The sequence below is a fragment of the Lipophrys pholis genome, assembly GCF_963383615.2.
Source record: "Lipophrys pholis genome assembly, chromosome: 10".
Classification (NCBI taxonomy): Eukaryota; Metazoa; Chordata; class Actinopteri; order Blenniiformes; family Blenniidae; genus Lipophrys; species Lipophrys pholis.
The window spans coordinates 26,678,081-26,690,716 of record NC_137640.1 but is presented as its reverse complement, the minus strand read 5'-3'; the positions used below and the strand labels follow the sequence as shown (position 1 = coordinate 26,690,716).

Here is a 12,636-nt window from a genome sequence, read left to right as displayed (position 1 = left end):
TGCTGTATTCTGGACAGAGTGTGGAAGTGAGGCTGTGCTCTCCTATGAGTCCATAGGAACACGGCCACTCAGTCGTGCAGCATATGTACACAAAGCTGCCACCGCTGCTTGGTATTCCTTTGCTGCAAACCAACTCCTGCAGGACTGAAAGGACTTCCTAATAAGATGCACAATATCTTATCCACTTTGGAAAACACGAATTTCAAGTGATTGATATGTATTCAAAGCTCTCAATTTCATATTCTCAGAGCTGTGAAAATTGTGCACGATGCAGAAGAAACATGTAATTAGAACGTGGAGCTTCAAATTAAAATTAAACACTACAATTTTTTTTTTTTTTTAATGTGTTTATGGTTCATGTAATTTTTTGGGGGGGAGGTAGTTGAATAGTTTACTGAATCCCTGCTTCCTCACATTTTCGAGCCCTGAAGACAAGTTTGAACAGGCACCATAGCACTTTCACTCAAACCAGATCCCGAGGTTGTCTGGAGCCACACAGGCTTTGTAGTGTGAGCAGCATGTTCTCCGGGACAGTGGCGTCGCAGCAAAATACGTGAAGATCATCAGGAAAACATCATCATACGTAAACGTCATCAGGGCACGCCGCGCTTTCGCTTAAGAGAACACGCCGAGCGTTTCTGCTGTTGCTGTGTAAATGGACATTTCAAAATGTTGCCCTAAAAATGAGAAACTTTTCTCAAAGAAAACCACAAACACTATGCTTTTTCACTTGTCGTGTTGGGGCCTCACTCCAAACGGTGCATTAAGGTACACGTCCTCTCCAAGCTGACTGGGTTTGTCAAAGCACCAACATTTTTCACTTTGTTGTCAGAGATGTGTACAGAATTGGGCACTTCTTTAGGTACAGATCGAATTCCATCAGTGCGAATGAGTACCAATTCACATCAAATCAAACGGTACCATGTTTCTGTACCCAAAAGTATCCTTGTGACTGTGAGGGAGTGGAAGAGTAGGCGATTTTCCATGCCGGACTTGAACACAGCATTGCACACACAAGAGCGTAACGACGTTAGTAGCTGCGGCTTCAGACAACGGAGCAAGCATCGAGGGAAGAAAGCGCTGAAAAGTACGGCTGCGCTTTTCAAAATGTGATGCAGATACTTGTGACATGAAGTGCGAGGCCAGCGACGGTAATCTTTCTAATCCGAGGAAGCACCTGGTAAAGCACAAGATTTTTCTCAAGGCTGAAGAGTGAACGATTTTTGACAGCCGCAGATTTGCCGCCACAGATCTAGCATCACAGATCTACCATCACAATGTTTCCAGAGGAGAAAGGAAAGGTATAGGAGGACGTGGAGCTGGCTTTTAATTTGTGCATTATTAAGAAAAAACACTGCGTAGTTGCTGGGTTTTCATGTTGAAGAAATTTGTAAAAACAACTGCGACGTTACAACACAAACTGTTGGATGTTGTTTTGATATATCTGTTAAAATGTACATATTGCAAAATAAAAATGTTAAAATTGCAATTTTTTTTCATATTATTATTGAACAAATTAACACTTATTACTATATAAACAAACACGATCAGTAGCAAAGATTTATACACTTGAGTACCGATTCCCAGGTACCGTATCTTTTCAAATGTGAAAAATCCCTATTTGTTGTACAGCAATTGAACCAAAGAAAATAAATGTATAGGCCCAGTCCTAAAAGATCACCAGCACAAGACTGAACTGTGTATTATACACCAAGCTATATATATTTTCAGATAAAATCACAGTATCATACAAATATTACATGCCTGGTTGACTCAGTTTTTAACGTACCTAGAGTACGTTCAATACCACTGTTTGGACAATCAACATAGACTCTCATCGTAAACAACCAAGTGCCACAGTAGGCATGCCCCGACATATTTACTGGGGCACTGGCAGAAGGCCTCTCAGTATGCAGATTGTTTAAAACCAGCAGTCATACATGGAGGTCAGTCAGTCACAGACGGATGCACAGCATGTCCCCGTGTGGCCTGTCTCTGTGAGTTTGAGTGAAAGGATGGACCTCCGCCATGCAGCATGCAGGTATAGCCTCGGTATCACTTTTAAAATGGAGACCAACGTCTCATGGCATTGCCCACTGCCAAAAATGCTTAAGTCAGAGCATACCACTCCTCATGGATAGAAGAGTTGGCTGTGTGTCTCAGGAGAGCGTGGACGTGAATGACAACCGGGGTTTGGCAGTCATGGTGAGGAACAGTGGGGAATCTGGAAGAGAGGCTCTAACAAGCCCTGTTAAGTTGGAGATCAAGTGTCCAACGCCTGATGCCTCGGTGTATCGAGTAAAATTCCACATTTGTTGGAAATGTGTTTTTTTTACTGATGTTCAGCTATGTAGTGTTCCCATACATGTTCCTGTATAATTTGTAAGTTGCGTCTCAATATAGATAGCAGGAGCACCTAAACAACTAAAATGTAACGTGACTTATAGTCTAGTACAAGTAGGCAGCTCTCTGACTGCCTGTTGGAGCTGAGGGATCAGTGTGGCAGCCATCTTAGATGAATAACCACTTTGTGTTTAGTGCATTCATTTCTGATTAGGAAGGCCTTCTTTTACATTACTAACATAATTATAATTTACTGTTTTTACAAACACATTCTGGAGTGGCTTGTTTGTATGATCGGGCAGGATGGAACTGAAAAAAAAAAGAAAAATGAAATAATTAAATTATAATGAAATCATAATTCAATTTAATTAATAAGCCCAGTTGTACTTTTTTTGTTTGCCAACCCGATTCAAACAAAGGTTATACTGTTTAATAATAAACACTGACCTTGATTCTTGACCTCCCAAATCTTCTTTGCTCAACTTTAAGTGAAGCTGAAGGAAGGAACTAAATTTGATTGCGAGGTGAGACATAAAAACATATAATGAGGCTCAAAGTCTTGGTAAACATTCACCCTATTCCTGTTTGAAAACACTATTGTTGCCCCAAAGCTACCAAAAGACAGCGCCAGCTCAGCCCATTAGTGGACAGCTGAGCCGATCTATAGCACATCAAAGCTGCCAGGGACTTGTTTTCTCCTCTCAGTCCATAGCAGGAGAAGAAGAACACTTGCTGGGAAGATGCAATTAGATGTGAAATGGAAGAGACGGGCATTATCTTTAGTCATAGGCACGTTGTCAGATGTTACGACAAACAAAGATGGGACTGAGACTGGACTCAAAATTCTAAATCAATAGTGTGTCAGCCTATTGTCTCTCACTCAAGGGAAAATCCTCCCAGCTGAAGGCCTGGTTACTTGATTTAGCACTGTTAGCTCAGGCAGACTGATGGTTTCAGCTTCAGCAGAATGTGGGGATGACAGACCGCTCAGAAAGTTGAGGGACTCACGTCGTTTCTGTCTTTGTCTCTTTAGCTTCTTTTCACTTGACAGGTTCAAACAAACAAAGATGGCGGCATTACATGAACTTCAATCACCAACAAACACTGTCTCTACAAATTTTGAAGAGTTGTAATTTAACGATTTAAAAAAAAAAAAATGCTATTGCAACGGCCTTATATTATCCAACTTGACTGAGCTCAACATGTTGGTCCTGTTAGGGCAGATCTTTTGAGAAGAAGGTACACAACTGCCTGATGGTAATCTTTTTTAACTGAACTTTTTTTTTCAATTTAATTACACATGTTATTTTCACCAACTGAGGTTGCACTGGCATCCTTTAAGGTTCTTTCCCACTAACAAGGTTTTGCTGTAATTAAGTATCTCAGACGAAGCTGTTCTGTTAACACTGTTGGAGTATGAGTTATTACTGTCGACAGCTCAGGATGGCGACTAATCTCTCTGTCCAATGAACTGAATTTTACTGAAGACTAACTGAATAGTCTAAATATTAAAATGTTTAAAAAGTGTAGTCAAAATAAAAACAAATTTTATAGTGAATTATTGAAAACATTGTCCCTCAAATGTATTCAGTGTATTACTAATGCCTCTAATCACAGAAGTTGTCAGCCATACTGGATTTTAAATGTTGAACGAAATACGAGGCAATTTGCTCGGGCGTGGATCTTTCAGGCTCAACAAGTCCCATCAACTTCCTGAAGTATGTAAACCTTCAATAAAAGTAAGCGGAAGCAGATCTCATGAGGTTGTGATGAGCTGCAATGTCCAGGTGGGATACGAAAAAAAAAAAAAAAACTACCCCAAGAATAGCTAGCTAGTATTGCGAGCTAGCTATTGTTTGATTAGGTTTGTTTTGTGACACAGCGCCACCCGGAACAAGAGGACATCTCTTTGTTTTCCGATAAAAGTTTTGAAATAAAAAAGGAAGCAGAATTCTATCTGACTGAGCTGTAAGTCTAGTGGCAGCTGGGTGTGTAACGGTGTCTTGTACATGGATTAAAAAAAACTAACAGACTGATGTATTTCTGCCAATGAGTGAGTGGGTGGACATTTAACCAATTTGTCATGGACTAAAACAAAAATAAAATAAAACGCATGATGTATTGAGCTTAGAAACGCATTCTAGTTGTTGACAGTGATTTGTCTTTTTGAAAAGTCTTGACACTCGAGAGATTTGTTTGCTCAGAAAAGGTGGTTCCTGGAGCGGCGGTGATTGATGCATGAGACAACCAGCTGAAGCCTTCATTGAAGCACACTGGTTTAGTGATTCAGCAGTATGTCTTGAAGCCAGTGGTAGTTGGTGTGATCGTAATCTCCTGTGCAGTGAGAAATGAGAGATGGCATTTTGATTCAGTGAGCAAAAATCTCACCGCAGCCATGCGGATGCATCCACCAAATGTATTCCCATCTGTTAGAGGAGAAATAAAGCATGAAACCGGGGATTAACTCCAAAACAATTGGGCTTTTGCAGGGGGACTGTGAAGTTTCAGTCCCCTGAGAACTCGCCCGTGGCGAAACACCAACGACTCAATGGATGCAGAGCAGCAACCTGAGGTGTTTTAACAATAACCAGCTTTGATTACTCCAAGGCTGGAGTTGGCAAAATGCTCCTTTCCACCAGGAGCGTGGGCACACACAAATGGAAGCAGCTGATTGGCTCATTTAAAGCCTTCGGCTTTCTCAAGCTAATCTTTATCCATCTTTGGAGAGGGAGTGTAGAAAACTCACCGAAAGGTATGCAGGAGGAGAGACTTCCTGACGGCTCGTTTAGCATTCTGCCCGGGTCCACCCACCTAACGTGGCGCCTCCACCTCTCTCATTTCATGAAAAACAGAGCGTTGCACTGACCTTCTCTTCATGAACATGTTTTTCAGACCACCGTCAGGGCCTTTGGTGCACACAGGAACCCTTAGACCCGAAGTGATCGAGAAGCCTTTTTGCAGCAGCAGCAGCCTCCTGTGCTTGCTGAAGGCCCTGTTACTGACATGCTTGAGCCCGGTGGTGTACATTAATAAATGATAGCGACAGAGCCGATTCACGCCCGCCTGGGCACCAGCTGCAATTACAGGAGACGTGTCGGAGAGAGGCACCGCACCGCTGGAGACAACTCAATCAAGCACAAGGCTGCGCTGCTGCTGTCTGGATGGCTGACAAATAAAGTCTCCTTTCACACTGGTAACGGCAACACGCTGCTCCACAGTCACCTGAACTCCACACAGTCCTGCCAGGGTCTCCTGTCAGCCTGAAAATCAACAACTAACACCATCTTACCAAAGACACTACAAAAAGAAAATGAGGCCATCTTATGTGATGAAACGTTACACATACTAAATATTTAGGGATTGGCCAACACCACTTTTTTTTAAAGGAGATGAGTAGTAACCCTTAGCTACTTGCTGGTACCGATTACCGATAGGAGTATTTATTAAATGCCATAAAGCCTAAAGTGCAAAAACTGTACTGGAGTTACAGTGTTTTCTTATTTTTCACATTTAAAGTACGGCGATAATGGATATCTGCTCGTTGCCTGTAATTTTATTTGTCCATCTGCTGCGTGCAGAACAACGGGTGTGAAGAGGACGAGGCTGGTGTCAAATTCTAAGTAATTTCATCATTTCAGTGAAACATTAGGTTTCACAGAGGCTGGCCCATCTGAACAAAGCAGACTTTCAGAGAAGGAAGTCCAAGAGAAAATCAATAATAGAAGCTATGCAGACCGTTTTAGACACGGGCTGCACTAAGGTGTGGCAGGCAGACGCTCCACAAAGACGTTTTTCAACTGTGAACGTTGAAACTATCTCTATGGTGGCAGGGTGGCACAGGTAAGTACTGGTCAAGTCTTGCCTCACAGTGGAAAATCCAAGTTGGCTTGATGGCTGGGCGAATACTACATAGAGTCTGTATGGTTTCCCTGTGCCTGTGTCAGTACTCTGGCTTCCTCCCAACACTCAAGCACTCATCCACGTACGGCAACTTCAGTGGATTTTCAGAATATAAAAAAAACCTTGAAAAGAAGCATTATTCAACCTCTTTAATTGGGATGATGTCAGCAGAGTCTGCTATCTTTTATTGCGTATAATGGGATCAATACGCAAAACACTGCATTAAAAATGCTTCAAAGAGAATCGTCCCATCCCGCTGCATTTCCAAACCGGTCAATATCTTTGTTTAAAGCCAGATACTAATGAGAGATGAACGCAAGATTTAGTGAAATGCAATTATACCTAATGGTGCAGTGTATCTTCTTTTTTTGCAAGAGGCCCACACTGCTCATGATGAGAAATGATTTGCTGATGAGGAATTTTCTTCAATAATTGAGCCCAATCGTTACTATTACAACTAATTTATATCCATATAGAACAAACACATCTGCTAAACGTTAAAGACCCAGGAATGTGCACATACCATGACCCATAGAGCTGCAGATTACCTGGTGGGAGTGTAAAACTGATGAAGAGGTAAACACCTTCATCAAGAGGAGGACATTCAGGGTTGTGATCAATATAAACACAATATAAACAAGGCTTTATTGGTGTTGAATAAGGAAATCATTCAGTCTTCATGAACTCAATTTAAAGCCTTGCGCCCCTCCGAGCTTCTGAACAATGGCACACTTTAACGTCGCCAGATAACATCAAGGAGGATGGAAGTCATGATGAAAACGCACGTAGTCTGTGGAGTACACGGGGAGGATTTCTAATAGGCAAACTGATATTTCTAGACATCAACCCAACGTTACTCATTCAGCAGTGAAGCGGTGAGCATGGACCAATTTAGCAGGACAAATTTCTGGTCTCTATATCACTGTGTTTGAAATGACTTCACCAGCAGGGTACAAAACACATCAGATGAATGACTTTTAAAATCAAAGTAAAGCAGAGCTGCCAACTGTAAAACATAACTCATCCAAAGTCTGACTTTGTGACGATGTCCACCAAGAAAATACAACGACATGGTAGACTGAGAACAAACGGAGAGTCTGAAATTATTGTACCCCTTTTTTAACTGTATGGAGTCTGACGTGTACGCTTTTATACTGTCACAATATTCCCTCACGACATGGTGGCTGTATCTTGTGCACTAAGGCCAGAGGTTCCTTTTCAAATGTTTGGGACAGAAATAATCATTGACATGATTTCATAGTGAAGATGAAGGAAAAGATTAAGTGTTATAAATGTTTTGCTCATCACGAAGCCTTTTAGTAATTGTACCTGTATGTATAGTTTTTCCTCATAAAGAAAAACTTATTCTAGTTTTAATATCAATTAAACGCATTTCAACACTGAGCTCCGTGACTGGCCTTGGTGGGGCATTATTTATTTAGTTATTTTGTCAGAAACTTCAGCAGGCAAATCAAACTCATTCGTTATATATATATCATCTTCTGGCAATCATTCAGTCAAATATTAGTTTCAATATTAGATGCACCGTTGGTTTCTATTTGAGTGTGAGCCAATAGAGAAACTCTTTTTTTAGCAACGAATGTAATGAATTTGTCGTCTTGTGCACAATACAGCAAAATTTCCTTTGTTTTCAGTAACCTCTGTGATGAATTTCAAGTGCTCACTATATTAATGAACTTATGAAACTTGATTTATATTATGAACTAATAATGTTCCAGAGAGCACCAAGCACCATAGAAAATAGCTTAAAAAGTGCAATAAAATCATGACACATCTCTAATATTATGAAAATTGTATTTGTAAAACTCCATATCCCATAAATCCAGAGAGATATTTTAAATGATAAAGAAAGAGCGAGTCTTTATCTGCTGCATTTGACCATAAATGATAACGTCATAACACTGAACCAGCCCTGTGGTCTGGTGAATACAGCACACTCCCAGATATTATGTTTGTGTAGCCAAATCCCCCAGGGCTTGTTGCTTGGCACTTAAAATCATAAAATAGCCCAAGAGTAAAAGCTGAATAACGCCCTCCTGTTTATATACTTCATGTCGGCTGCAGCTAATTTCTTTCATTTAGAGAGGAGCAACATAAAGTATATGGAAGTATAAGGTGCTGGAGTGATCTGAAGCATTGTGTTCTGGCACGTTTAGAGAAAATGAAGGTATTGTTGTTTTTCTCCAAGAATTCAATCAAAGTGATTATTTGTGCTTTCCTTCTTTAAAAAAACCCCAAAAAAAACATTTCTTGCTAAATTTAATTTGATTATATTTTGGGTCTAAACTACAATCACTTTCAATGATCCTTTGCAAGGCCACCCAGTCATTATTTCTTTAAGGATTTTTCACACGAGAATTACATTATTGGATGATTGGACAGCTTCTGTTTCAACACAAAGATAGCATATACTTGCAATTTGACACCAGTCTCATCGTCTTGAAAGCTATTGTGAATGGAGACGACAAAACATGATGTCTGCTGATGCAAACTGAGCGTTCCCTACACTCAGGACACCGCAAATATTTCTCAAAAGAGCAACTTTGGCTCCGCCCACACTTCAGGTCTTGATGCTCACTTTCTATTTTTTTTGCGTGATCGTTTTAAATGCGACCTATCGTCTGAACGTGATCGGACCGGATGTTTTCGGGCCCCAGAGCGCAGAAGACGACGCCAAGCCCGCAGGTCAGTATCAGGGTTGCCAGATGTGACTCACCATTTCCAGCCAAAACAACGTAAAGCCCACACACCTCCGTAAAACCAGCCTAAATCTCAGCCTGTGTAGGAATCATGTTAAAACTGTAAAACTAATATATATAATAAAGAACACAGCATAAACACACCAATGCACGAAATAAACAAAGTTAAAAAGTAGGAGAGTTTGGCTCCTCAATTGGGGGATACCTGCCATATCTGGCAACGCTGGTCAGCATGTAGATTCATTTTCAAGTGGTTGTTAAATACGAGTCGACAAAATCTAGACAACATGAGGAGGGGAAGAAGAAGGAGAAGGAGGAAAAAAAGAGGGCACAGGTTTTAACAGCTTTTAACATTTTAGCAAAAATATCCCAATTGGTACCACATATGATGGAGGCCTGGGTCTGGTGTGAATAAAAAAACGGAATTTGGATATGGGTCACTTGTGAGTAAAAAATCTGAATTGGGTTGCATTTCCCTGCAGTGTGAACGAGGCCTTAAATGTGTGGTTCGCCTTTTTGACACTGAATTTCTCTCTGTATGTCTGTAACATGCGACATTAAAACACTCTGGTTGTGACAGTTAGATCACAAAGGTCCATCACAAATAGAGACAATCACACACTTTTACCTGCAGTTTAGTCACCAGGTAACATAACAAACATCTCATTGACTTGTGGGAAGAAGTCGGAGCCGCCAGAAAAAAAATAACCTTCATGCACAGAAACTTCCAGTTGCTGCTCGTCTAAAAAGGTACAGCTGGGGAAACTGACGAGGGCGGTGGATCAGTACGGTTACTGCAAGCTCCAAACAGGAAGGTCAGAGGGCAGGTCCGAGCCGGGAACCCCTGCAGGGAGGCTCCAGAGGTGACCGCTGCTCCTCCTCGACTCCACTCACCAACATCACAACTAAAATGTTCAAAATGCTGCTGCTCGCGTTCCAACAAACACTCCCAGAGGCACTTCAACCTCTCCATTGTTTCTTTTAAAATAGATTTTAATCTCTAACTGCTTTGTTTATGAAGTTATTCATGGCTTACTTATCAAAGCGTTGACTCTATGTCGACTTAAGGATCTATGATCATCAGGTCAGCTGATGCTGGTTGCCTCAATGTTGAGATATAAACTCTTATCGTACATTCACAGTCAAACAAACTGCCTCCGATACTGTATGTGCATCCGTCTGACCAAACCCTTTTCAAATCCATGCTCGACTTATTTAGTCATTCAATTTTCACCTTTTAGCTCTTTGTGCACTTGTAGTTTTTAAGTATTTGTATTTTTTATGCGATATAGAGCTGTAGATTTCAGTTCGCTTGGCACGCCTGCTACATTTCATTGGTTAAGTACACGTTCCTATGATGTGCTCAACAAATACATGTTGATTGTTTAGGCTGAAATAAATCTGATTTTGATAATAAAGACCAACATGGACGCAGTAGATACTTGCACGACACCACCGTTGGTGATTTCTCGTTAAATTTCTCGGTCATTCAGAGGAGCAGTGAATCAAATCATAGTTTCAGCCTCAGTTTTAATGATGAACACGAGCAGCTGTCAGTATGCATTCTCCGGATTCCACCGAGAGAAGTCTGGATGTTTTATCGAGCTGTTCCATGACGTGTTGTTGGCTAGCAGACAATATGAATTTGCCATTATTTAGATAGTGCTTACGACCCACCGCTGTAAATGAACCGTATTTCAATTTAATGCGTGACCCAACTATACTGCGTGATCAATACGACCCACAGGCAGATTGACCCACGACTAATGTGGGTAATCATCTGGCTTCTCAAGCCCTCTGAAATGGCCCATAGCACAAATCTGTCCTATTCAGAGGATCGTAGAAACCTCTTATTCTGATAATGTGCAGTCCGGGGGCTCTTCTTCTCCAAAACAACAGTCTAAAACATGACATCACAGGGATCCTGAGGGGTGTGGGCAAGTCAAGCATGGGGATGAAGGCAGAGGGATATTTATCAAATACACATACATTTAAAGAGAAGGAGGAGGAGGAGGAGGAGGAGGAGGAGGAGTGTTTCCATGTGATGTCTGATCAGGGTTTGTTTGTATGTATTAAGCCGACAATTGATGCGGCAAGTCGGCATGCAAATAAAAACAAACTGGGAGAGCCTGAGCATTGCAGCCAGGAACAACACCAGAGCAGCTCCAGAAACACAAGTTATCTCATCGACACTGGCAGCCTGGGTGTGTCTCAACACAGGGAAATCTAGCAAGTTGCAGCATCAGAGCCGGGCTCGCTCTCCCTTTCTCTCGCTCAGCCTCCAGCGGATCAATACATCCGGATGTCAAACTAACATGCAGCTTTCAGAAGCCTCGCTGGCGCTTCTGTCAAACTTAACACGGACCATCAGTCAATAATCTGATTAAAACAACGTCTCACTCTCACAAACTGAAAACACACATTTTCACCAAGTGGAGGCATGTTGCTCTCCGTGATCAACTCCTTGAAAAGAATCGTGAGGACGTGACCGGAGGCGCCGTGAACTTACTGCCCCGCCTGGACGCAGGTGCGGCGGGTTTACTGTGACACACGCCGCCCCCCCCCCCCCCCCCCCGGGGCGGAATTAAAAAGAAAAAAAGAAAAAGAAAATTCTGAATCATAAGGCGTGTGCTTACCACTTTGCTCCCCCAGAAAGACGAGTTTGAATTTTCTTAGAGGGTTCCCAAAGTCGCTGGACACGGACATGTTTGAGGAGGAAGAGCCAGGGAGGGGGGGACCAAGGACCGCGGAGGACAGGCTGAGGGTACCGGTGAGCTGCCGCTCGTGCTCGGGTGCTGGCTGGAGGAGATGCTGGGTGAGAAGAGGCGGCGGTGCTGCTTCGCTTCCCGTCCAGACTGACACTCTCTCTCTCTCTCTCTTTCTCTCTCTCTCTCTCTCTCTCGCTCTCTCTCTCGCTCTCTCTCTCCTGCACCGGTCCGTGACGCCGGGTGGCGGGGGGGGCGGTTTTCTCTCCCCCTTCACCGAAGCTGTGTGCGCACGCGCAGCAGCGTCCCGAGAGCAGCGATATAAAATGACGTCATGTGAATCGGATTTGCTCGAGGCAGCCTGCAAGTTAAACTTTCTTTTCCTTTTTTTTTTTTTTTTTTAAACATTTTAGAAACGTATTATTATCTTTTTTACTTTCTTTCACCTGATTATCAAATTGTATGAATAAAGAAACGAATGTTTTGGTGGAGTTTTAGAGCTTTGCACACTTTCCTGCAGTAGAGTTGTGATGAACATGGAAATGTTCAGCGATGCAGAAACTAAAATGTCAGTTTTTGTCACAGAAAACAACATGCCAGTATCAGTGCACGGTAATGCCAGTCCTGCAATCCTTTTAAGAACTGTGGACACTCACAATGTTTCTCCTGTTGGAGATGATTGACCCATTTAGGTGTCATAGGTTTCCCTTTCAGCCCTAAACATTGTAGGATTATGCACATATACCGTGTTGAAATGTCAAAATAAAACTTGTGGGAATGTATTTCCAAGCATAAAAAGAGACAAATGTTTGTTAGACTGTCATGAGACAGGTTTGTTTTAGCCTACCGATGATGTGTTGTTGCAATAGTAATCTAATAAAACACAAGTTATTCATTTCTACAGTAGGTTCATAATGTTTTATGTTGAATGCTCAGGTGCAGATAGTCCACAGAGTGTAACTTTGTGA

At 42.0% G+C, this 12,636-nt stretch overlaps 1 protein-coding gene across 1 annotated transcript in view; it reads right to left on the bottom strand.

The window, feature by feature from the left end:
• rab6ba (RAB6B, member RAS oncogene family a) overlaps nucleotides 1–11,887 on the bottom strand; it is a 75,659-nt gene extending 63,772 nt beyond the window's left edge. The window contains exon 1 of the mRNA XM_080473792.1: nucleotides 11,600–11,887. Coding sequence (XP_080329918.1) covers nucleotides 11,600–11,669 — 70 coding nt within the window. The 5' untranslated portion in view covers nucleotides 11,670–11,887. The remainder of the gene's footprint in view (nucleotides 1–11,599) is intronic.
• Between the last annotated feature and the right edge of the window lie 749 nt (nucleotides 11,888–12,636).